The following is a 26,050-nucleotide window of genomic DNA, read 5'->3' as shown; positions in this document are numbered from 1 at the left end:
TCCCTTGGTGACCGTGGCAGCTGGGGGGCAACCGGGAGAAATGGGCACTCAGCTGGGGCTGGTGAACCTCACACATCCTTGACACAGAATTAAAGCACGATTGAGAAGCTGGACAGGGCACAAAAATGTGCTGTGTGTCCTTCCTGCTGGCTGGGAGGGCCTGCGTGAGCCCGAGGTGGGGTCCAGCAGGTGGGACAGGGGGGTGCTCGCTCTCCCTGGCGCGGGTGTGGGGGCACAGCTCGGGGGAGGCAGCGCAGCCTGTCCTGGGCACAGTGCTGAGCACGTTTTTCCAGCTGAGCATGGCGTGTGCAGCTCCTGCAGAGTGACTCTGCAGTCTGCAGGGCATGGCTGCACCGGAGGGAGCCGGCACGGGGGACTTTTATTGCTTCTCCTTTCCTGGTAGTCATTTGACTTTTTTGACTTGCCTGCAGTGTGAATGCGTGGAGAGAACACAGGGGTTTCAGGGCTGGATAAGGTAGCTTTTAAGGAGTCTGAAAAAAACTGAGAGAAGAGGTGAGGTTTTTTTCTGACTAAATATGTGGGGAAACAAGTCTGAAATTGGAAAAACCACAAAGATGAGGAAAGGGTAGAGTTTTGTGGATGGGAAAGTAAGAGTAAAGGTGTGTGGGGAGACTACTGTTTTACCTGCCTGGTAACTCAGAGGTGGGTATGCTGCTAAATACTGAGCGCTTTCTTTAAAGCAAATTATTTGTGATATCTATTCAGCCTCTACACTAAATCACACAGCCTTTTTTATTTTGTTTTTCTTTATGACTGTGCTTTTGAAAGCTTCTGGTCAGTGATGTAAATAAGTGATTATTTTACCAAGTCTTAGCTACCAAACTGAGTGGTTTGCACATTTGCAGATGATGAAGTTATTGGCAGAATAAAATAGTGAAAACTCACAGCTAAGAAGCAGCACTCAAATGTCTGATAAGCCAGCTTTCACTTAAACTACAGGAAATTAATTTCTTTGGATTCTCCAAGGTCACATCTTCCTTTTTTTTTTTATTACATGCTGCTAAAGAAGCACTGGGTTTATTCCTGCAAGACCCTTAGGATTCTCTGCAATTTTTATGCCTTTGCTGTAACTGGAAAGGTTACACTTCCAAGTAGTAAAAAGTCTGTGTCAGCTCTCCTGACCTCACAGAACAAGCCTACTGAAAATAAAGACAACCACAGTAACAAAAAGCAATTCTCTTGGCCTCATTCAGCACAAAAAGAGGAACCTGAAGTAGTGACTGAAGCACTTTACCATGGCTGTGTTACCTCCAGGTGGGCTCATGTTGGCAGGTCAGCTGCAAGGCTGTGCGAAGGGGAAAAGTAGAGTGAAAAACAGAATGAAGAATTAAGTGTAAGGAGTGACACCAGTATGTGTGATGCTGAGAAATTATATGTCTGTAGCAGCAGATACTGAAATGTGGAGAAGCACATCCCAAAAATGCGATCAGGAGGTTTTTACTGTGACTGAAAGAGAAGAGTGATAGGATTTGTGTATGAGGTTCCACACAGCAATAGAGAAGAGCGAATCACAGAGGTGTCTCCACCATGTGCTCAGGTGACAAAGCATGAGACTTCACTCTAATCATATTGAATTTCACTTCCCAACTCCCAGCTCAACCTTGAGAGCTCTGGGGAATACCCGCTATGATCTCATGCATCTTCTGAGTGCTCAGAAATCCTCTGCCACTGCAGAGGGTCTTGCACTGAGCTGAACAAAATGGGGACTTTTCTATTGGTTTCCCAGTCTAAGGTGAGCTCTACAAGCTCACTGTTGTTGGGTTTTGGGGGGCTTTTGTTAGTTTGTATTTTTTTTAACTGTGGAATGATGAATGTGACATTTGCATGCTCTGCAGGGTGGAATTTGCTGTAAATGAGCCATAGTTTTAAATTGTAAAATTAAACCTGTAAGGACAATTGTGAAGATGATTTGGAGGAGACATGGCAGATTGCAGTAAGATAACCCTTGTAGCTTCAATTGGAGGTGAAATCTGAGTTGATGTAATTGTCAGCAGTGAGTGTAACCAAGCAGGCATGGAGTTTGGAGGGTGATTGGAATGGCTGTGCTTGATTAAAACCAAGCAGATAGCCTGGGCCAGAGGGAGGGAACACCTCAGACTGTGTGTCTGATGATTTGTAATTCAGTTAAGAGATTTAATTATGTTGTCTTCACTGTGCTGCCTTGTGTATCCCACAGCCCCCTGCTTGGCCCTCTGTCTGCAGCCCAAAGGTGGAGAGAGCCTTGCAATTTTCAGTTTCTGGGGCTTTCATAAGGATTTATGGCATCCTTGTCTGATTTTGTGGGGCTTTGCCATGATACTGGTACGTTTGAGGAGGTGGGATGGGATCCTCTTTCATGGAGATGCTTTATTTCTGGGTACATTAATGGATTCTCCTTTGTATGGAGATGGATCTATCCTTGGGCAAAGCTCCTCTGGAGTTTGGGTGTGTCCTTGATGTGCAAGCAGAAAAGTGTGTTGCAGCTCTGAGAGTGACAGCCCTGTCAGAGGGAAACACCATCCTGTATCAGTTTCCACAGTGTGGGATCCAGCTGGCTTCCAGGTCACACCAAAATGGCTCCTGTGTTTAAACAAGAGTCTTTGAGACATGTATTTTGCTTGATGGTGCCAGAAGTTGTAGTGTTTGTTCAGTATCCAGTGGCTTAAAGAGCAGTTTGGGGAGGGTGACTGTGATCATTTGGACCAGAATCATGTAGGGCTGCTCTCCTGGAAGGCCTAAGGCCTCCAGTGGTATCACTCCAGGCTTACTGGTGTTTAAAGGATGTGAGGCAGAGAGATGGTCGCCAGCTGCTCCATGGGAAGAGTAATCTGAAGCGCCTTGTTGAGTTTGTGATTGGGAATATTGAGACTTATGCTCTGGAGCAGCAGCACTTTGCTGCTTCTCCACTTCAGAGATGAGGGGAAGGGGTTAATGGGAGACAACACCCCGTGTTTGTTCTCTCCAGTGCAAGCACTGATAAGTGGATGGGAGAAACAACAGCCTGTGACCTTCCAGTTATTCCTTGTGTGCCTGTGCATATGCGAGTGTTGGATTTGCAGGACTGTCTGTTTGGAGAGCTCTCATTCTTCTGGTCAGGTTCCCCAGAACCCCATTGGAATCTCTGGTGCTTGGAGAAGAGACCTGTTCCATGTGGATCTCTGAAAGGTGTTTTTGCAGGGCACGGTACTGGTCCTGCTGGTGACTGTGTGTCCAGCTGGTGTCACAGCCCGGCTGGGTCTGCCCTGCTCCCTTCCATCTGGAGGACATTGAACATCACTGAGGTACTCATTTAGTGTGTGGTGTGGAGTAAGTTAGGGACTCATGTCAGATAATGTTCTGATTTTGGAATAGGTGATTTTTTTCCCCAGGGTTGTTCCTCTTGAAACTCTGTGATTATTTTCAAGTACATGAAGATAGTGGGGGCACCACAGCTGAACTTCACCAAGCTCACAGCTGTTTATACACTGAAAACCCATTTCAAGCATTTGTTTCCTCGTGGTTTGTGGGAAATTGATGTCAGAGCTCACACTGGCTGCAGCTCTTGAGCCAGTGTAGGTGATGGGGGTGCCTGAGAACAAATCTAACCTTTCCTCTCGGCAGGGATCAGAAAACTGCTTAGCAGATACTGCTGGTGTAGATACCTTTGCAGAGGAAGTGATTTGGGTTAAACTCTTTGGTAGGTTTTTTTTTTTGTTTCTCTTGCACAGGCTGTAGCAGGTCTTGGGACCTAGCCAGCATCATGTTAGGATTTGACCCATCTGTCTCATGCTTCAGCTTCTCTTTGAGGGAGTAAATATCTTAGAGTGAGTTGGGAGGCATGGGGGGTGTTAGCGTGGACCTGGCAGCTGGAGGGGGCTGGAATGATCTGGGTGACTGAGAGGTGGACCCTCCCCAATCCTGCTCAGCAGGTAACAAAGGAGGGGAACAGGAAGCAAACAAGATCTCGGGAGGGATAAAATTGGCCATGCTAATCTTCGGGTTTAGGTTTTCTTGCTTTGCTGCTTTTCCCTAGCAGACCTTGCCCCCTTCTCTGCTGAGAGTTGCTTTGAAGAGTCCTGTAACTGTCTCGGGAACCTGTGCAGGCACTGCCTTGGCCTCTGAGGGGGAGCCAGGTGACAGATTTGAACTGAAATGTTGCATAGGGCCAGAGGAGAGATTCAAGCAGCTCTGGTCTCTTTGCAGTACATGCTGGACTGTGTAATTTGGACCTTTTTCCTGCCTGGATTGTCCCTGCTGGGCAGCAGGTCAGGTTAAGAGGAGAGATACCAATCGATCCTGCTATCCACCAGCACTTCCCTCCCCAGTCCCTCTCCTGGGCAGCAGTGCGGCCCTGCAGCTTTGGAGCCATTGTGATCGAGTTCTGGTCACGTCCCTGCTGCGAGTCCCCTTGTGACCTTGGAGAGGTCATTTTTTTGCTGACGTCCGAGTCTTTTGTCTGCAAAACGTGGAGGATGATTTGGTTACAACTTCAGGGGTCGAAAGCCAGAACAAATCAGCTGGTGTCTTCCTGTGGCAGTGTGGATGAGCCCCATGTCCCACTGGGAGCAGCCAAGGAGCTAGCTGTCATCCCTGCACTCATACCTGTGCGTGCACAGCCCTCACCCAGCACACTGCTCAGTGTGCTCCATCAGTCAGTGCACTTTGGTGTCTGGCAGGTGGCATAAAGCACTCTGAGGTCGTTTTTCCCCGTTGTTGGGAGAGCAGAAGGGTAATAATGGGAGGTGGGGGGCCAGCAGGGAGCTGGTTCCTGCTGGCACTCAGCCTGCGGCCACGGCCCCTCGGCAGTTACGGCTGCAGGTTGCTGTAATAACGAGTCAGCGTTTCTCTTGCGTCAGGGATAATGAGCTGCTCTTCAGCCGCTGCCTCCCGGGCCCTGCAGGGAAGAAGCAGTGTCCCTACTGGAAAAGGGGGGCTGGGGACAGGCACTGGGTGGTGGAGGTCCTTTCCCAGTGTAGCTCCTGAGCTGGGAGAAGACAGGCTTCCTGTATGGGTGTTTGGGTTCAGCACTGTGAGTGTGGTTGGTGTCTGTTTCCTCAGGGAGCAGCGGAGGGGAGATGGGGGGCTAATAAATGGGGTGACTTTTTTGGCCCTGTCCCAGATACCTGAATAGCAGCAAGTAGCCAGATAGCCCCTGGGGAAGGGGGTATGTGTGTGGATACATCAGCTTTTCTCTTTAAATGCCCCATTTTAGCATACGGTCTTCTCCTTTGTGTAAAAATACAATCAGGCAAAAATTGAAATTGAGATCCACCCCCAGCACCACCTAAAAAAAGGACAACTGCCCTCAATTTAGTTATATCTCACGGGCTGCGTGCAGCAGCTCTGGGTATTGGTGCTCAGAGCAAGCACCCCTGTACCGCATCTGCACCCTCACTTGATGGTCCTGAAAGGGATGCTCCGTGCCTGTCCCAACATCCTGCCAGCTGCCATGCACACCCCTGACCTCCTCCTCCTCACTCCATCCTCCACCCTGCTTTGATGATAACAGGAGGATTCAAAGAATGTGTTTTTCTGTTGGGATATTGTAGGCTGCATTCATTCTGTACAGGGCTGAGGAGAATGGTCAGGGGCTTGAGGAGTACCTGGTGCTTCAGTGAAGAGTCTCTTTGTTCAGACACCACATCTTTCTGATTTTGGGTGCATGCTGAGAAACAAGTGTCTGTGTGCAAGAAGGAGGAGGAAGTGTGAGACTGTAGGGTCCAAACCTTGCGGATCTGCTCATTTGCATTGAGATACTGTTTCTTGCTCTTCCCACTGGGCTGCCTGGAGGGCAGGCTGGGCATGGCTGGGAGGGTGTTATGTGGGCAAGGGTCCCATGTAGGGATTGCCTGCTGCTGAGCAGGTTGGTGGAGAGCTGCTGTGAAGCATTGTCCTGCAGCATCTGGCCAATGTTGGGATACCTAGCATCAGGGTGGCTTGGGAGATAGCTGGTGTGTGTGGTGAGAGGAATTGGTGGGACTGGTTTGCTGGCTTCACCTTTCTATGTTGGGATTTTGAGCAAAAAACCTGTCCTGTCTCTGTGCCTTGGTTCTTTGTGCCTTAGGAGGGCTGGGAAGGGAGCTGACCTGGACAGGCAGCCTCAGCCCTGCTGAGTACAAGATGGGCTCCTTGGAGAGCAGCTCAGGGGTTTACCTGCTGGCCACATATGTTTCTGCCTGCTTCCCTACGATGGCTTTCTTGGGAAAAGAAAGCACTGCCTGATTTAGACTTCTCTTGGGCACCTGAGGTGCTGCCCTTAATTGGCGGGCTAATTTTTAATTTAAGTCACTTGTCCCAAAGGATCATTGTGCCTCCTGGTCCCTGACCAGCCCTGCCTCAGATGCATCCTCCCAGCAGTCCCATTTTCAAAGCAAGTCCTACAGACTCCTCTGTGCTTGTTCTCAGCTCTGGGGAAAGCTGCCTGCAAGCCCAGTGTTCTCCCTGTGCTCTGGAGAGCTTGGAGTCAAATCCGTGTTAATCATAGGTGTGGTGAGTTGGACAAGGTCAGCCTCTCCCAGACAGAGGTGCTGAGCACTGGATGCAGGTGTCTTTTCTTGACAGGAGTTGCCCTGGCAAGCCTCTTGAGGTGAATGTGAGCTGTATCTGTCCTTGCTTTCTACTGACCTCAGCCACCGCGTTGAGTCACTGCTTTTCTAGAGCAGCTCTAGAGTTGTGGCTGAGCTCAGGAGGAGCCAGGAGAGCCTTGCTGCACATCTAGAGCAGGACAGGGCAGTGGGGAATACAGCAGTGAGCCGAGAGGAAACCTTGAGGGAATGTGAGTTTGGAGTTGTGGTGGTGACATGTCTGATAGGAGATGTTGCTGAGGGGTCACCTGCAGCTGTGCCTGATGTGGTGGCATTTGTGGTGTCTGGAGCCTGGACCTGTTGTGAATGGCTGCTTCTGCTGTGGTGTGTCTGATGAAGAGTTGGTGGGACAGCCTAGCAGGAATGCACTGGAGAACTGCACCCCTCAGGGTACAGCAAGGGGAACATTTACCAAAGCCTGGCTTTGCTAAATTCCTGGCTGCCTCAAAGGAATTTATTTTATCAACTGTTGTGGTGCTGTTATTTATTTTGGTTTTTTGTAGCATCTGGTACAGCTAATCCAAACAGGTGGGGATACCAGTGTTACCATCTTGTTCCTTTGCAGAGAAGCCCAGTGTAAAATAAAATGAAGCCACTGGGGCTAGCTTCTTAGCCGGATAGCTTGTCCCTCGCAGGGTAAGCGCCCCAGGCAAGCAGTCTTAAGGCCGGATACCTCAGCCCTCTGGAGGCTGGGGTGCCCTAGGCCAGACTGCAGCGCAGCCATGGCCCCTAGCAAGCTTAGTGATTGTCAGCTCTTAGTGAAAATCAGCTCTTTTATGATTTCAGCTGTTAGCTTGCTCGTAGGGGCTGTGGCTGGCCGTGGCTTCTGGAAGGCAGATGAAGATGAGAGAGGAGAAGGCAGCCAAGGGTTCCACGATGGTTTATTCTGAGGGTCTCGCGAAGGGTCTTGAAGCTGCTCTTCTAAAGAAATGGGCCAAGACAGCCTCTTTTATAGGGTTAGGGAGGATTGAAAACTGACCAATTGTAAGGGTTAGGGAAACTAGCCTATGGGGTCACAGAGAGATAAGCAGGCCTGGAGGACCAGAGTGAGGACTCCTGGTTCAATTCCTATGACTCAGCAAATACCTATCTCTAAACATCCCTCCACGGAGCTGTAGCTGGCCCTGCATCTGCTACAGCCCAGTTAGGGAAATAAATTATATCTTGTTTGAGATGTTAAAGCTCTTTTCAAACCTTAACGATTTTATGATTCTATGAAATACAGGGTGTCTCAGCTTGCCTGAACTCCTCAGTGACCATACAGAAATACAAGATATTTAAATGCATTTGGGACATTGTGGCTGGTGGAGGATTGCAGTAGAACATGCATCTTGCAAAGGATTGAAACTGTTGCTTGGAGACTGTTCTGGATGTGCTGGGCTGTCCTTGATATCATGCCTTCAAATGGCTGCAGACCATAACTGTGTAATAATGGTAGAGAGAGTCTTGGTTCAACTTCTGGGTATTTTTGCTCTGCTTGGCTCTTCCCATTCCTGTATGGGATAAAAGCATCCCTGCCTGAGAATGGTGCAAACTTGAGCATGTCAGAGGAAGAGAAATAGAAGCTATTTTGGCAGAGGAGTGTTTTTGCTGCTTCTGCATGAGCTAAGCCCAGGCCAGAGAGCATTGCCCTGCCTGAGGGGTAGTCCTTGCTGCAACTCTTGTGACTTTCCAGCTGAATGTGTGTTTTGGGTAGCTGATAAGCAGAAGCCAGGGTCCTGCCCCTGTCCCAGGAGGACCTTGCCTTGCTGGCAGCCTTCCCTTCCCCCTCCTCTTCCAGGATCCTTGAGGAAAACATGATGTATTGCTCTCTCAAAAGTACTATTTTCATATCTTCTGGGGAAGCCTTATCAACAGGGGCTTTCCACACACACTGTCCTGTGTGCTCCTTAAGTTAAGTCTGGTCCTTCCAGCTACTTAAATAAACATCTTCCCAGAAATACGTAAGGCCCTCCAAGAGAAGGGCCTGTACCTCTAACTGGAAAGAGCCTGGGGGGCTGGGGAGGTTGAATAATCTGTTTTGGGTCTGAACCCCCAGACTCCATCTGTCCTGTGCAGTGGCCTGCTGACAGAGACTCCTGAGCTGGGAAAGGGAAGGGTTCTCCTGGTGTGATGGGTGATGTGCCAAGGCCCTGGGTGTCCACTGGTGATGGGAGTGTGTGTTTGGTGTAGGTGCTGTGTTAGAGCCTGGCACAGCTGCTGATGTCCCTCGTGGCTGCAAAACCAAGGACAATCAGAAGAATGCTCACTTGGCTTTTGCCTTGGTTTCCACTTGTTCTCCCTGTTAGATGTTCGCTGTAGTTTTCCATCTGATGTTGCTGCTCAGGGGGAGTGTGGGCTGCCACCAAGTAGCTCATTGCATGGATCTTTGTACATCTCAACAACCTCTTTTATTGCTCACTGCTGTCTGCTAGAAGCCAATGCAGAAGGTTATTTATGAGAGCAGTGCATTTGGGTAAACAGACTCCTTCAAAATCTTTCTCTCAACAAGTGGTTGAATTGAGGTGGGTTCCAAGCTGGATTGATGTTTAACTTGAGATACTAAGAAAATACTTCCTCTGTTTAGCTAAAGCAAACAAATTGAGAGAGGAGACCTTTTAAATATGATTTGCACTCCAGCTGCAACCAATACTGATCTTTTTTTTTTTCTTTTACAGATATATTTTCAGCTGATGGCCAGTCTGGTATGTATTAAATGAAAATGGAGCTCTTCAAAGTTCCTGCTCCCTTGCTTTCCCTGCACTTCTCTTCCTTCAGAGTCAGCACTCACCAAACTTAGAAGACTGGTACATGCAATGTACAGTCTGGAATATGCAATGGACACTGGTGTAAAAAAACCAAAACCAAACCACAAACAAAACCCAAAAAAACCCCACCCAAAAACCGAAACAAAAGAACTTCCTAAACAAACCTCTAATATTTGGTCACCCCTGTATAGCAGTGACATCTTTTATGCGTTCATGTAGTGATGACTAAACAGCTGGGAGGTTCTTTCCTCCCATACATTGTAGCATAGCAAATTTGGATGTCCAGGGTGGAGGAGTTTGGGAACTTGTAGGTCTTGCTCATCCCACATAATTGAAAACATGATGTGTCAGGATGCAAATGTAACTCAGATTGTTGTTGTTTATATGTTACCTGTATACAGGTGGGTGTCTGTGAACCTGAGGATATATATTTGAATTTGCAGTACTTTAGGAAGATACAGACCTCCCCCTTGGCTTGTAGTTTTTGTTTTACTGTTGAGTATTGCTGTTAAGGACAACCAAGTTGCTCACTGTGTTGCCATCGGTGCAAAGAAAAAACTTCCTGGCCCCAGTCATGTGTGCAGCCTTGTGGGAGAGCGAGGTTGCTCTGGATGGAGTTTCCAAATCAGGAAAGTAATGTAGTTTTCAGAAGCAAACATTGATGATCTCAATTCCTGCCTTTCCCAAATTGCCAGGAAAAAAAAATTGCTCCTCATCCAGGCTGATGTTGTGGACGTGCCAAGACTGAAGGAAAGGTTTGTGCTTTAACCAGTGATACCAGGATCAGCCAGTGAGAGCCTGTTTTAGAGCTGTAGTGCCATGTGGGGATGTGCCATAGCAAAGGCACCGGGAATGGAAGTCAGTGCCTGACTTGGCCTTGTGTCACCCCAGGCATGTCACTGTGTCCATCTTTGGCTTGGCATGGGATCCCATTTCACCATGGATGGTGTGAGGATAAATCACTGTTGATGGTGGAGGCATTGGAAGTATGGAAATCAGCTGTGGTGTCTTAAAGCTGATTTCAGGGAAAATAACTCACTGGTTTAGAGTGGTCTGGTGTAACATTGGAGGCACCGTAACTGAACTTACTGAACGGAAGTAAGAGGGATGGAAGTTGTGGATGTGTTTCCAGAGCTTTAGCCAGCTACCAAGGCCATGGTGTAGAACTAGATGCACTGGATTAAGGCTTTGATTCTACATTTGTAAGTCCCTCATGATTTTCTTGCTTTGTTAACATGTAAGAGTGAAATACTCTGGTTTTGAAGAGCAAAGATATATTCCCATCTGTTCAGTTTGTAGGAGGCTTTTTTTCACCTTGCTGAAGATCTGTCTTCTTTGGGTATTGGGTTTTGCCTGCCTGTGCTGTGAACTCAGATGTCCTTTGCTTGGCACTACTCCATTCTCTGTTCTCCAGCTGGTTGGGGACCATGCACAGCTGCCTCCAGGGTGGGGCATGAGTGTGTGTCTGCAGCAGATGATAGTGCTTCAGAAAGTGTTTGTTACATGTCAGCAGTGTTGCAGAAAACATTACCTACAGAGCTTGGGGCCTTTTTTACAATTCTGTCTGTTTTTTAGGAGATAAGTTAAAGCTTAAGCAGGATTCCTCTGAATGGTAGTTGCACAGACGTTGTGCAGTCTTTCTCATACCTTTCTCCAGAAAAGCCTTAAAGTTGGTGCCATGCTTTTTCTTCACGTGCACTAAGCTTATCTGGAAGCTGTGGTATCTCAAAACACAGTGAAGGGTGAAGGCAGCAGACAAAGGCAGAGTGGCACTGCTCCTGCCACCAGAGCTGTTGTGCATTCCTGAGGCTGTTGGGTTTGACTCCCTCACTTCCTTTTCATTGCTGAGGTTATTGAATGAGTTAATTTACTCTGGTCACCAGAACTCCCACACATGTATCAGGGATCTGTTTTTTAAGCTTTAATCAGGTGTGTTTGTATGGCTGGTTTCCCCTGTGGGTGAGAAGTCTGGTCCTCTCCCAAGGAGATGGTTAGCAGAGTGATGGAAGATGCTGAGTCGCAGTATCAGGGTTGGGAATTGCATAGGTGGGGTGCCTGAGCCAAAATTCAGCCATTTTCTAGGCACAGTAGCTGTAGTGTGCCCCATAGCATGTTCCTGCTTGTCAGCATAGGATGCTGGTGGCAGCCTGCCCTCAGCCTGGATCATCCCCATGTCACGTGGGAGCACTATGGAGGTGGAAGCACAGCAGTGTTTGCGTCCCAGTTATCTAATAGTGTTTGCAAGTAAAGCAGTTGGTGAAGAGAAGCCTCACTTTCCTTCTGTCTGGCACAGCAGTGCCTCAGTCCTCTCCCACATCCCACAACCAGGATTTGGCAGCTGTAGGGTGCTTTTCAGAAGGAGCCATTTCAAACCATGTGATCTGGAGTTCAGATGGAAAACCGAGAGACTTCAGCACCCCTGAGAGATTCAGGGTTGGGCTTGGTAGGCTGAGGGACACACTCTTGCATTCCTACTTCTGCTGCTGAGGAGGACTGGGAGGGCACATTTGCAGCTGGATGTCTGTGGATGTCTTCACTGTGAGCACCAAACTTCTGCCAGGCACCTGATGCTGTTCAGCTCCCAGAACTGGCTACTATGTGAAATTTGCCGCCTGCTCTGAAAGGGAATACTTCTGCCACTTCAAGTGGATCTCCTGCTAGCTTAGTGTGCTGTGCCTGTGCCCTCCTGGCCTCCTGCATGCTGCAGCCAGCCCTCCTCTTCTCCATGGTGGAGGATCCCAGCCTTTTTAGTCTCACCTCTTGAGGAGCTGCCTCTGGGTGGTTTAATTGCTTTTCTTTGAGCAGCAGTAACAGTCCTGTGCCCTTGTTGAATTCCAGAGACCAGAGCTGACTGCAGGGTGCAGCTGAGGATGCGCTGGTGTTCAGCAGAGCAGCAAGTGATGCTCTGTCTTGGTTTCACCGCTCCTGATGGCTTTTTTTCATCTGCTGCACCCTGACCTGATCATTTTGTACAACTGTCAGCAGTCTGGGATATCTTTCTTGAGTTTATAAATGCCTCTTTGAATTAAACGCTGTGAAGTTTTCCATAAAGAGATGAGGGTGATACTACCACTGCAAGGAAGTGGTTTTTAATCCTTTAGAAATAAAAGGAGGGGAGATGGATTTTTAAATTAGGAAACTGCTATGTTGCACTATTTTGTAATTAGGTGTTCCTGACTCCTTTGGGAAGACTTAGTCTGATTAGGGTGTTGTACTCTTTTATGCTCTGTATTGACATGGGAGGCAGCCACCTGTAGCACTGGAATTAGCTTCATTAGAGAGGGTGGTTTATGCAGCAGGATTCATGTCATTGTTAACCCAGGAAGGAAGTTGTTTTATCAGAGTTATTTAGAAAAACCTGGAATGTCTCTGCATCTTGCTTAAGGCAGGGGGCATAAGTGAGGATGGTGTATCTTTTGTTTGGAAAAGCATGCCTGAAATCAGCTCAGCTCAGCTGAGGTGCAGTAATCCTGAAGTAGCACAAAAAGAAGCCCTTCTGCTTGCTCTCAAAGATCACAGGGATACTTGAGTGCCCTGTCATGATTTTAGTGCTGTGGATTCACTAACAGGAGAAAGCCCCCATACCTGTGACCAGTTTAATCTAGGTGGTTATGAGACTGTAAGATTTGCTCAGCACATTTATGGAGACACCTTGCTTAGTGGGAGACCTAGGTATGACCTCCCTAAATTCCTGGGAAAGTTTGCTACACCTGCTCCTACCACCAAATCACTGTTACTGTCCCCTGCCCCCAGAGATGGAGCTGGATTTCTGCACCGTGCTGCCTTTGTGTTCCTTGTTCTGTGCAGTCAGGGAGGCAGGTTTGCAGCTGTGCAGGCTGAGGGCAAGGTTAAGTGGTCACTTAGCAAATGACCACTGCTCAGGGGATACTGGTCCTTCAGGGAAGCCTCTGCCAAAGTAGCAGGAAGGTGCAGGAATAACAGCAGGAGGAACTCGGATTGATGCTATTTGAATTACATCACAGTCTCCTTTCTGGAAACCCATTCTGTTCTTTGAGATGACAGGTTTTCCAGAGGCATATTTTGTGCAGAGTTCACACTTTTGCCTTGTACAACCCCTCTCCCCCTCCATTGGCACAGTGGGAGCTGCACAGTCTCCTAGACAGTGTGAATGCTTGGAGCTGGAGGGTCTCTCTGCAGGCACTTGGCTCCCGATTCCTGTCTTTTTGTTGTTAAATATTTACAGTGAGACGTACCAGATGCTTCCTAGGAAGGGTTTTGTCAGCTTCCAAGTCCCCAGATGCAGCTGCAGAAGAGGCTGACGGCCATGAAAGGGCTGGTGTCAGCACGGGTTCAGCAGCGTTGCAGTGACCTCCTCTCACTTGTGCCTCGGGCGCTGCTGGCTGTGCTGTCTCATGGGCCACAGCAGGATCCAGGCAGAGAGCACCCTTCTGCTGATATCAAGAGATTAATAATGTCTGCTCCTCAGGCTTTTTGCTTTTCTTCTGCTTTGAAGCTCTCACTGCAGAGGGAGCAGGTGATGCTCTTGGATTTTGTTGTTGCACCTTTTTTCTAGGGCTGTGTCTCCGCAACAGTGGTGCTGCCTTGGCTCCCACTCTGTTCTCAGCACACTGGTGTCTGTCTTGGTCACCCAGCCCTGACTAGAGAGGGGTAGACTGATCCAGGGGGAAAAATTCCTGTCACCAGCTCTGGGCATCACCAGCCCTGGGCATAGAGAAGCCAGCAGCTGGAGTGTTGCTGCTGAATGCATCTCCTGTGGTGGTCACACTGGTCAGGTTCCCAGTGTGCCTCCTGCTTTCAAGATAAGGTCCAGGACCTTGGGCTAGGCCCCTGTTTGTTGCTCTTGGTGCTTATCAGCTTTTGCTGCTGACAGGGTGACCCTCTGCAGAGCACTGAGGATGGGGAGGGAGGGTCCCTCAGCCTGGGCTGTGTGCTGGCCTGGCCCCTCCACCTGGGATAGCCTGGATGTGCACACAGGGCTTGCTCCTGTGCCAGGTGTCCCTGCTTTAGGTATTCCAGTTCCTGCTGGATGAGGATCTACCCGGGTGCTATGGAGGTAGGATCTGGGGAGGTGGCAGGTCGGCTCCTCTGAGGGGGGGCCAGGGAGGAGCAGGCTCGCTAGGTCATCGTTTTTCCAACTAAATATAGTTGCCCGTGCTTTCATAAGGTCGGGATTTTTGCATCACGTGACTGTCTTATCCCTCCCAGCCGGCAGTCAGAGTAGGGGATCGTGTGTCTGAATGGGTAATAATTAACTGTTAACTAGCTTTTCATTAGAGCCTGGCAGAACAGGCAGAACTGTGCAGCAGAGGTAAACGGGAGCAGAGGAAACTGCTCAGGATCTCTCCTGGAGGGTGGACACCCCCTTTTAATTTGCAAATCAATTGTTCCCAAAGGTGAGTGGGCTGGGTTGGTTGTTTTTATTGTTTTGTAAGGAGTTGTGAGTCCTGCCGGATGTCTGCCCTTGCTGTCCTGTAGTTCCTGTTCATGTTAACCCTCCCTCTCCCCCACCACTGATTTTAGTTTTTAGGTCATAAACTATCAGCTGGTCTCTGAGCTGGCTTGGGGGAGGGCCTGACCCTCCATCTCCTCCATGATTTGGCTCACTTGCATACCCTGAGCTGCTGCAGCCTTGCCTCAGGTGGCCTCCTGTCCTAGCACTGGGGTGTCCTTGCTGTGCCTCGTGCCCAGAGCGGCAGCTGGATCAACTCGAGCCTTTTCTCAGGGGCCCAGACTGACGCGGTGTTTTCCCTGCAGCGCCACCGGCTTTTCCAGCCCCTGCCCCTGAACCATTTAACCTGACAGAGTGTTCACAGGTGTCCTTGAAGGCTTTTCTGCCTTCCATGCTGGCAGAGGAATTGCTGGAGATGTGTCTGCACCAGATGTTCTGGGTCAGGCACTGGTGCTGGAGTAGCCTGTCCTGCAGAGGTGGTGGGTACCTTTTCCCTGCTCAGAGAGATCAGGGTGGCTCAGCAGCTGTGGGGGCCTGAGCCAGCCCAGCTTCCTCATTTTGACAGTTTCTGAAGTCTGGTCAGCTGGGTGACCTTGGCTGTGTCCCCTGTGCCATGCTTCTGGGTTTCTGGGAACCATTGGTTTCCCCTGGAGAGAATCCTTCATTTAGGATTTTTTTTTTTTTTTTTTGTAGAAAACTGGGTGGGAGGTGGTTCATGTGCAGTCTCATCCTTTGTGGGCCTGGCATCTCAGGGATCGTGTGCAGGGCTGTGAGCATGGATTGTGTGTCAGGAGTTTCCTAGAAATCCTCTTCAGGGAAGAGGTTTGCTTGAAAAGGCAGTGGAAAGATGTCACTCGCCCTTAAGAGGGAGTTCATTCTCTACCTTTAATAGTAACTGTGTGTGCCAGGAAGAATCCAGGCTGCCCTCACTGGCAGTGTTATGTTAGAAATGCTTGTTGGCGTTTCCTGACCCGCTCCTCCTGGAGTGTAGCTGGTCACAAGCGAAGTGTTTCTGGGACTGAGAGGCTGCAGTGAAGATGATCATGCATTTTTAGTAAGTCCAGACCCTTCCTGACCCTCATTTGCTCTGGAAATAAATGTCAGACCCTGCAGATAATGCATGTGTGTAGAGCTTGTAGCAGCTTTGTGTGTTTAAAGGAGCAGTGCTGTTCCTCAGCTCTCTGAGGAAGGCTGTTCTGACTGAAGCCCCTGCAGACTGTGAGGATCTGTGCTGCCCACTTGTGCTGTCAGCAGAGATGAGCTCTGCACATGTCTTGAGCTGCTCCTCCTCTTCCGGGGCTTTCAGGACTATCAGCTGAGGGATGTCAGGGCTTGGAGAGCTGGGATTAGAACTCAGATGCCCACACTCAGCCTGTGACAGTGCTGTCCTGGCTCTACCTGCCTGTGCCCCAGCTTCCCTCCCTGCACTTTTCCAGGGCAGACTCCTGAGCTCCTGGAGCTGCCTAGGACACCCAGGTGGGAGTGTTCTCATGCTCTCCATGGAGCTGTCAGATGCCCTTTTTGAAGTTATTTTTAGACAGTGATCTTTGCAGCAGTTGCAGAGCTTACATTGCAGAGAGGTGTAGGCAGCTCCTTGCTTCCTTTGCTATTACAGTAGGGCTTGTACAGTGGAGCTTCTGCTGAGGAGCTGTGGAAAATTGCTTGGAAGGCTTTGAGCTATGGTGCTTGCAGCTTATCTCCTGCTCCAGCTGAGCAGGCTTCCCACGAGCTTTACAAGCCTGAATCCTGCTCAGGCATCCACTTTAAGGATCCAGTCTTCTGCTTGGTCCTGACCTTGGCCATTCTTCTGCAGTTTTTCTTGCATGTACAGAAAACTTCTGGTATTGCTGAGGTGTTGCCAGGTATACCTCTTACCTTTGTAAGCAAGGCCAAACGCTGCCCCCAGGAGCTGTGAGACCACGTGGTGTTAGTGGTGGGGCTGACTGTGATTCTCTGCAGTCCCCAGGAGCAGGTGGGAGCCCCTGTTGTGGAGGTACCAACCCATTTGTGCTGGAAGATGTCCTTGTGCTAACATCTCATTTAAAGCTGTCGGAGAACTCCATCCAGTGCTTCTGTGTTTCCCCCTCCATGCACTCCTGTGCCTCTGGCTGCAGCTGCGATTTGGTGGGAGGTAGAGCTGTAAAATATTGCAAACCTAGAGGAGGTGCAGTCTGTGGGCTGAGCCTGTCCTGAGCCTTTCTGGCTTGGTGTGCCTTGTGATGCCTTCAGCAAAATGTGAGCATGCCATGCAGTCAGTGCTTTAAATCCCAGGCTTTTCCGCTCGTGTGCGGAGCTGCAGCGAGGAGTGTTTCCCATCTCAGCTCTGGCACAGGGCTGAGGCCGTGCTGGGAGCAGCTCCTTGGGAGGCAGGGCAGGAGTGGATCCTGCTGATGGGTCTCTGGGGACAACTGCACCTCTCTGCATGCAGGGGTGCTGCCAGTGTCTCCCTGGGGAGGCTGAGGTGCCCTCCCATCTGCTGATGCTTTCAAGCCCCTTTACAGCAAGGGTGTGTTGCCCACCACAGCCTCTTGTTGACCCAAAAATGGGTGCAGCACCCACAAAAGGAGCATAAAGTGTTTGCTCATCCCCCAAGGCTTCTCTGCCTGTAACTTCAGGGGGTCCTCTTTGGGATGGACTCAAAAAGAAAAGAGCTTTATCGCTGCCTGCAAGAGACGGGCTGCTGGTGGGAGCAGGGATTGTTGTTGGCCTGCAGGTCACATCTGGCCTGCAGGACTGGTCCTGCAAATGTCCCTGCATGCTCTTGGTGGACATGAAGCTCACCAGCTGTGTCCTCTGATGGCTTGGGCAGGCTCACAATGCAAATCCTGCACTGAGTGCATGAGTGCCGCAGGAGAGTCTCTGGATCCATGTCATGCCCCTGCTGCTGTGCAGATCAGATCACCCTGGGAGAGAGATTCCAGAGGCCTGGAGCAAGGACAGGGACAGGGTTGGTGGCCTGAGTTGGGAAGGTGGGGATGCACCTTTGGAGCTGTTGGCTCCCTTTGTATTCTTTTAGGCCAGGAAGGGAATTCTTGCAGCCACAGTGGGGTCCTGGCAGGTCTGCTTGTGGTGGGTGGGTCTGTCTTACAGGAATTTCTTTGAGGGTTGGTGCTGTTTCACCACCTCTTTCCTGTGTGTCAGTATCCCAGGAGGGACTCTCCTGCCCTCACAGAATGACTCTGAAGGAGCTGTCTATCTCCTGGGAAAACAGATAATCCCACGCAGAAATAATTTTTTAACATTTTTCTCAGCTCACCCTTGCCCAAGCTGCACTTGCTCTTTCTCTCCTAAAAACCTCGATGCCAGAGCAGGTGTCCAGTTGTGTTGGCTATGACTTACAGTCTTCACATGTGCCAAGAGTGTTCTCTGGAGTGTGGGAAGGAGGGAGGATTGTTTGGAGATAGAAGAGTGAAGTGCATCCTGGTGGACCGCTGGGCACGTGGCTTTCTGTCTCCCACAGCACCTTCAAGCTCCTGCCAGGGCTCTGGGGAAACTGGGGATACTGGTTTGGCTCCTGCAGCCCCATCAGGAGCTGCATCACAGAGCATGCGCCCCTGCCTCAGCCACTTCAGCACAAAGTCCGGGCTCTTGGCTTGGAACCTCCTTTATCAGCAGTTTCTGGTAGGTGCCAGACTGTGGAGCAGGGAGCAGGATGGCTCCTTTCTGTCGACCTGGCTGCTGGGGAAGGAGGGGGTGCTGTGTCAGGGACAGTGTGCCAGAGCTGAGGACTCTGCATTCCTGCTGGAAGCCTGGGCTGCCCTCTGATGCTGTCCCAGCTGCTGCTGGAGCCCTTGTCTCCATTGCACAAGTGGTACATCTGGAGCAGGCATTACAGCATTCTTGCTATAGGTACAGGTATTTCTGCAGTAATGCCAGGCCTCTGCCCAGCACTGCAGGTTTATTCCCTCTCTTCATGTACCTTCTCCAAAATTCCATTATAAATTCCATTGGATGCATGGAAAGGCAGAGAACCAGTTGCTGGGTGTTTTGGTCTCATTTTCTCAGATAAATTAGTAGACATGTCTCCTTGGCTGAGTTCAGTTCAGTGATCACACCTCAAATGTCCCTGGTGGGGTGGAGGGATATTTAGCTGTGGATCTGCTGTGACTCTGGCTGTCTGGTAAGAGGCATTTGCTCACCTGGATGCCCCTGTGAGCCTCCCACTCCAGGGCTCTGTGCCCCAGCCAGGTGTGGGCTGCAGGAAAGCACGAGGTGTCTGCACAGCCTTGCCCTTGGTGTTTGTCAGGTGCATTTGGGAGTGAGTGTCCAAAGCCAGAGAGGACTCTGGCTGTGGCACAGCCACAGGAAGGGTTTGGCTGTGATAGCAGCGCTGGGGCTGCTGTGGGTGCTCTCACCTGTGCCTCATCCCCTTGGTTGCTAAGGAATAATCTCCTTGTGGCTGGGCAACCCCATGGCTGGACAAACGATCAGGTTCTGGCTGCAGGCAGCAGATCAAAACTCAAGACCTGCTTTTCTGTTCTTGGCTGTGCCAGCATCTGCTCTGTGGCTGCAGGCAAAGCTGCTCCTTGCTTCCCTGCCCGCTGTCCCTGTGCCAGCCTCACACCACTAAACCCTGGCTCCTGCTGCAGCTGTTTTGTCTGTCCCCTCACACAGAGGGGCCCTGTTTTTCAGGACGTGGTCAGGCACTGCTAGTGCAACTGAAATTACTTACTGCCACCAAACAGATGCAAAAGGATGATTGTGAGAGACCCAGAGGTCTGAGACATCTGTCAGCAGCTTTTAAAGGCTCGACTGTGAACTAGGGCAGCATGCAGTGTCCCTCAGTGCTTGTGCTGAGCTCCTGCATGGGATGAGCAGCACTCATTTGCTCTCCACTTCCCAGGCTGATGCAGTGAGGTTTTCCTGCAGGGGGTCTTTTCAGCTGAAGACCACAAGATGTGTTGCTGATGCCCTTGGTTATGTTGCCGTGCCCTGGAGGGTGCCAGGCATGCATAGCCTCTGCTTGCTGTGGTCTTGGCTCAGCAAATGCTGTGTCTGGCCACGTGTCCACCAGCACAGTCACAGCCTCTCCTACTTTGGTCTCCACTATGAATTGCTGGGGCTCCATCCATGTTCCGCAGCCTCCCTCCCTGCTGGACTGCAGCCCTGTGCTTTGTGTTTTGTCTTCTGCAGTGCTCTGCAAATGCTAATTAGTCTTCTCAGCACCTCAGCTAGATAAGGGATCCCTGTTCATATCTTGCAGATAAGGAAAGCAGCAGAACTTGTTTCAAACAATCTCCTCCCTCCCCCGAAGAGATGATGGAGTCTATGGCACCTGCCCCTGCAGCCTGTGCCCCTTGGTCCTCGTCCTCTTTCACTGCTGCTTGTGAGGCCCCTCTCTTTGATTGGTTCCCAAAAAAAAGCACAAGAACATCTGTGGCCTTGAGGCAGCTGCAGGAAAGGTCTGGGTGCTGTTGCTGTGAGGGCTGGGGCTGTGCTGTGGCTGGGAGCAGGCACTTGGGTGGGATCTTTGCAGAGTGCTGTCCCTGCTGTCCCCCAGCCCCAGAGATCAGGCTGTGCCAGTCCCATCAGTGCTTTTGGAGCAAGCAGGGGTGCTCTGTGTCTGTGGAAAGCCAGGCTGACTGTGGGTTTGTGCTCTAGCTCCTGGTGCTTTTTGAAGCTATATTTAATTGGTGACATCTGTGGGCGTTGAATGGAGGATTTTGGGGGTGGTTTTGAAAGTGCTGGCTCTTCCTACACTAGCAGGGAAGTTTAAAAGCCCTGTGGCAAGCTTTGTGCCATGGAGCCAAGATTCTCAATTAAGTGCACATGGAATAAATGAGAGACACGTGGGACTGCTGCTGCTCATGAAGGGAGGCACTGCAGGTGGGTTGGGGAGGTCCTGGGGGAAAAGGGGAGGGTTCAGGGACCCAGCTGAGAGCTTGGACTCTTCTGGGCTTGAAGTCCCCATGCAGGAGCCATAGGAAAAGGAATTGGGGAAGGGGAGTGCACATGGCTCTGTCCTGCCATGTCTAGCTCTGCCTTATTGACACTTCAAAGCCTCCAGCTCTAAGCAAGGCCAGGATGAATCACTGGTTTTGAGGCTTAGATGGGGACCGGTTTTGATCATCCAGGCAAAGTTGTCCAGCCTTGCAAGGAGATCAAAGGCAGCTTTGAGCAGAGCTGAATAGGCTACTCAGGGTGTTTCCCGGGGCATCCCTTGATAGCCGGTGCTGATCCTCCCACCCTCACCCTACCCCAGTCAGGGCTGCTTTTCTTCTAAACAAAGCCAGTGAGTCAGCAGAAATCCTCACTGCAGGAGCCTGGCACCTGGCACAGGCTGCCCTTTGGGGCAAGGCCCAGTGGGCTCTCCTTCCCCTGTGGAGCACCAGTGTCCTGGAGGAGACCCTCATCTGTGTGGGGCTGGTTTGTGTTGAGCAGAGCTGTGCTGCTCTCCTGCTTGTTCTCTGTGTGCCCTGTGTGAGCCTGATCAGAGACCTTGCAACCAGACCTGAGGGACAAAGCAAGCTGAATTCCTGTTTCTGCTTGTAAGGAGGTGGTGTGTGAGCTGGAGCCAAGATGGGCCATGGTGAGGTTGAGATCTTGACTTGCTGTGAGGTCTGTGGTGGTGTGAACCCCAACAGTCTCACTCTGATGTGTTAAAACACCCCAGAGGTGCTTCAGTGCCTAAATACTTTCAGCTGTAGCAGGATTTAGGCACTGGCTCATTCTCTCTTGAACTTACTCTCCCTGCTGGGATGTCTGACTTCAGCCCAGGTTTCAGCAGCCACAGATTTTGCATCTCTGTCAGAGCCCTGCTCTCCTCCCTGGGGGGCACTGGCCTCACGGTGCCGTGATGGGAATTGGCTTTTCAAGGGCATGTTTGTTTGCTGTTCTGTGGGTGCTTTGCAGCATGAGCTGAGCTCCTTGCCCCCCCTCCTCCCTGGCTGGGGAGGGCAGAGCTAAGGCAGGGACTGCCATCCTGCAGCAGCATGGGGTTAAAAGTCCATCTCTGGGCCACCTGGATTGGTCAGGAGTTTTCTGATCTTAATGGGGCAGTTCTGGGACTCAAGTCAGGAGCTGGCTGTGTTTTCTGTTTACCTTTTCCTATTAGCCCTCCTTTGCTCAAGGGGGAGCTGCTTTGCTTCCTACCCACTTCTCTCCAAAGCCAACACTCCCACTCACAGCCCTCAGCAGTGTTTTAACACTTTTGTTGTCCTTCTCTTGCAGAACTTACAACTCCAGCGAAAGTGGTGAGGGCTGCCAACCCGAGACAGAGGAAAGGAAGCAAGGTAAGGCTCTGCCTGCTCTCCTCTCAATGGCCCCCAGTTTGTGGTGCAATTGTCAGTGTTGCATGAGCCTCTCAAGGGTCTGGAGAGCAGAGGCGTCCCTTCAAAAGCTTGTTTGAGGAGAGGGTGATGTGCTGGCCTTGTTCTCCATCTCCTCTTCAGCATTTTAGGGGTCTTGCGTGCTGCTGTGACTGGTTTTCTGCCCAGCTAGGTCAGGGGAGACCTTCTTACCTCTCCTCTAACAGGGAGGCACTTGGAGGAGTCCTGGATGTGGAAAACCTCTCACCCCACTGTGAGGACACCCCAGATTCCTTGTGGACTCAGCCCGTGCCCAGTCCTGTTGTGTAGGCAGGGTGTGGCAGTGGTGTGTCTGCAGCTCTGTCCTTCCTTGTGCAGTCTGTTCCTCTCTGGCACACACAGAGCCAGGGAAATTGATGTCAGACAAAGCCACTCCTCTGGAGGAGCCAGGGCAATTTGTTCCAGGGAATCAGTGGTGATGGAGGGACAGTTTCTTCTGCGGCACAGCTGGGGACGGGGGCTGTTGGTGTTGGCTCCCAGCAGCCAATAGAGATGTATCTGCAACTTGATAGACTTTCCTTCTCTGTTCCATTTTGGAGAAAGGAGGGCTCTGGGATGGGTGGTGATCCTGTCTGTGAAACAGGCATGGCCCTGAACTGGAATTGGTTTTCCCAGGAAACTTGCCTCCTGGGCAGAGGAGCATGGCACCTGCATGTCTCCTGAGGGATAAAAAATTCCTTTGACTCCAAATTAATTCAGAAATAACAATTCCACAAGGGCAAGGAAGAGCTTCTGTGCCCAAATATGATTCCTTTGGTACCCGAGCAGCTGTTTCACTTTTTTCTTCTGTCCTGCAGGTTCTCTGAAACCTGAAAGAGATAGAAAGGATGATAGTAAGCAAGTCATTTATTCAGCAGAGAAGTAGTTGATGTTCCCCTGTGTGGCCATGGGGTGATTGGAATGAGGGAGTTCCCTTCACTTGCTTGAGTTTTCTCACCCACTCTTAGACCATGCCCTTGCTTTGTTGGCAGCACATGGTGGTTGTAGTTTAGCACTTGACTGGGGCTGTGTCTGGCTGTGCCTGCCACTAGCTGGAAGAGCTTCTTCAGTGGAATGTAGTTGCATCAGGTGTATTTAGAATGCTGTAAGCTGAGTTCTTTCCCTGTGCAAGGGATGGTGCCTGTAATTGAGTGAATTACCCTGGGCAACTTGCTGCCAAATGCTGCTGCTGGGGCAGAATATTTGGTGAGAGGCTGGGAGCTTGCAGGAGTGGTGGCAGCCTCATTACAATGTCTGATGGACATATGGACATAAACTTGTCTGCAGCTATTTGGAGGTAGTTCAGGGTTCCTGCTTTGGTGGGGAGAGGGGTTGTGTGTATGCAATGTTTGTGTCCCCCTCCAGCCTCCTGGGGACAGCTGTTTGTGGGACAGTGGTGGGAAAGCATTCTTCCCTGCTGCAGGGAGCACCTGCAGCTTTGTGCACTAACAGGACCTTTCTCTTTGGTTGCAGGTTGGTGACTTTGGTGATGCCACAAATTGGCCAACACCTGGAGAGATAGCCCACAAGAGTGTCCAGGTGAGAGCACAAAACCATTGGGATGGGCAGGATAAGGCCCTTGCAGACCTCCCTGTCCCTCCGGAAGCACTGGCTGAGCCAGGCCATTTGGGGTGCTGAGTGTCAGTGCAGAGGCAGCCAGGAATAGTGTGCTGGGAATTTCCTTTTAGGGCTGCCTCCCTCCCTCAGTGCTATTCTGGGAACCTGGAGCCCAGTCTAAACCCTGGGCTGGCTGAAGCAGGTAGGCCAGCTCCCAGACCTGCTCTCCTCAGGGCTGCTCTGTGCAGGAAGGGACTGGGCCAAGGTCAGGACTCCACAGGAGGAACTGAAAATGCATGAGAAGGGATTGGTGTGCTCAAGGGGCTCAGCCTTTCCTCCCTGCTGAGGACACGGGTGCCATTGAAACCTTTCTAATTTTGGATGCTGCTCTGCTCGCTCCTGGCTGTCTGTCAGGGCAAGGTGGTCACTCACCCTTTTGTCACAGGGGCAGTCTGATCCTTTAAAGGACATACTCATCCATGAGCACAAGGTCTCCCTGTCAGCCCATCTTGGTGTTTCAATGAGCCCTTGCCCTGCTCAGCCATGAGCCCTTCCCTAGGAGCAGGACAGCTCTTGGAGGTACAGAGCAGGGATGCACCCAGCCTAGGGCAGAGTCTTCCTGTTCCTCCTGGGACAGCTGGGGGCTGCCTCCAGCTCCTCACTACTCCCACCTCTCACTTTTTCCTGCACTGGTGTGTCCCCAGCAGCCACACAAAGCACCATCCCTTCGGAAGCTGCCTGTCAAGAAAGACATGAAAGAGCAGGAAAAGGGAGATGGGAGCGATGGCAAAGAGAGCCTGAAAACCAAATCTGATGAGTCTGGGGAGGAGAAGAATGGTGATGATGACAACCAGAAGTCAGCCCAAAAGAAGAAAGGTAAGGCAGGAGCTGGTGGGGGCAGTCCCCCAGGCTCAGCTTCTCTTCCCCTTTCCAACCTTCAGGTAGGTGGAAGCATCCTCTGCCTTCTCTGGAGGCCTTGCTGCAGAACATGATCCCAGTGCAGGGACAGCTGTGGGAAAAGGTGTTTGCAGGCTTCAGGTGTCATTTTGGTGGGAGCAGGTGGAGCAGAGCCCAAGTAGGTGCAGGGCAGGAGCCTGCCTTCCCGTGTGCTCCATGGTGGCACAGAACAGTCCTTCACTGTGGGTTCTATTAGCTGTGGTTGACACGTGGGCTCAGTCTGGCCTGAGCCTGGGCAGGCAGAAAGGGGCAGAGGAAGGACAAGTGCTCCGACAGTTGCCACAGGCAAGTTCTGACTCGCGTCCCTCCATGTCTGAGTCCCCATCAGAGCTTTTCTGCATCCAGTGAGGCCTGGAGGGGTGTCAGAGGACAGGGTCTGTCCAAATGGCCCTGCTGCTTTCTCCCCTCCATGTGTATGGGGGCTGTGGGGGAGGAAGCAGACGCACTCTGAACCTGCGTCACACCCAAACCCCGTCCTTTTGCAGGCAACAAACACAAGTGGGTCCCTCTGCAGATAGACATGAAGTCAGAGGTGCCCCGGGACAAGACGGCCTCACGGAACAACCGGCAGAACGAGCAGCACAGGCACCCCTCCAACAACCGCAGCGAGCTCAAAGGTGGGGCTCGGGCTGGGGACCCTCCTGGCCTGGCCACGGGGCAGAGCAAGCCCTGGTGACCGGGGAGCAACTGCCCTGCGTTCAGAGGGCTCTGGGTGCAGTGAGCTTGCTCTGGGGAGGTGCTGTCATGCCCTAACTCCCCTCCTGCCTCTCCTTCCCCTGCTGCAGGCTGGCACCCTGACAACAAGCACGAGCGCAGCTGGCAGGACCACGACGAGACCTCCAGCGTGAAGAGCGAGGGAGGGGCCGTGCGAGGAACCTTCCGGGGCCGGGGCCGCGGTCGGGGCAGGGGCCGGGGCCGTGGCAGAGGAGGTGATCATTGTGTGTGTGTGTGCTCTTGTGACTGCAGGGAGAGTGACACAGTGTGCAGAGCTCTGTGTCTGCGTGCCTGGGAGATCTGGGGCTCTAAATTGGGCTGGGGAGGGCAGAGCACTCCAGGGGTACATAGGCATATTGTGGCAGGTCACTGCAGCCAGTAGGTTGAGCTGCTGTTAACAAAGCAGATAAGTCATACTAGTATTTTTATAACAGCAGGTGTCTTCCTGCTACTCAGACTAAGTTCTTTTTCATGTTTTCTGCCCCTTGCAATATCTCTGTGAGCAGGAATTGAAGCATGTTGATAGTCTGTGAAAGCTTTATGGCATTTGAGAGCCAAGCAGGAGTCATGGCTTGGGTGAGAAAGAGCATCTGCCCTGACATTTGACTCAGCAGTGTCCGTGCTAACACTGATGCAGCTTCAGTGTAGGGCCTTTGTGTGTCAGCTGGGCTGCCCAGTTACCCTTGAGTAAGAGGGTTCCGTGCCTCTTCTGTGGCAGAGGCAGAGAGCAGGAGGGATGTGGGTGCTCCACTGTGGGCTTCTGGGGGATCCTCAGGAAGAGGGACGTATTTGTGC

The 26,050-nt window shown here is 51.2% G+C and overlaps 1 protein-coding gene across 4 annotated transcripts in view; it reads left to right on the top strand.

The window, feature by feature from the left end:
• LARP1 (La ribonucleoprotein 1, translational regulator) overlaps positions 1-26,050 on the top strand; it is a 45,851-nt gene that overhangs the window by 7,117 nt on the left and 12,684 nt on the right. The window contains exons 2-7 of one of the 4 annotated variants that reach the window (XM_059860443.1): positions 9,221-9,247; positions 21,912-21,973; positions 23,501-23,566; positions 24,292-24,460; positions 25,027-25,158; positions 25,327-25,470. In XM_059860443.1, the coding sequence (XP_059716426.1) occupies positions 9,221-9,247; positions 21,912-21,973; positions 23,501-23,566; positions 24,292-24,460; positions 25,027-25,158; positions 25,327-25,470 (600 nt within the window). Of the gene's footprint in view, positions 1-9,220; positions 9,248-21,911; positions 21,974-23,500; positions 23,567-24,288; positions 24,461-25,026; positions 25,159-25,326; positions 25,471-26,050 lie in introns of all 4 variants that reach the window. The other 3 variants (XM_059860442.1, XM_059860445.1, XM_059860444.1) reach the window with 3 other exon arrangements.

This window comes from Haemorhous mexicanus, chromosome 15 (assembly GCF_027477595.1).
Source record: "Haemorhous mexicanus isolate bHaeMex1 chromosome 15, bHaeMex1.pri, whole genome shotgun sequence".
NCBI classification, from domain to species: domain Eukaryota; kingdom Metazoa; phylum Chordata; class Aves; order Passeriformes; family Fringillidae; genus Haemorhous; species Haemorhous mexicanus.
The sequence above is the reverse complement of the archived record's forward strand: the minus strand, read 5'-3'. Positions and strand labels throughout refer to the sequence as shown.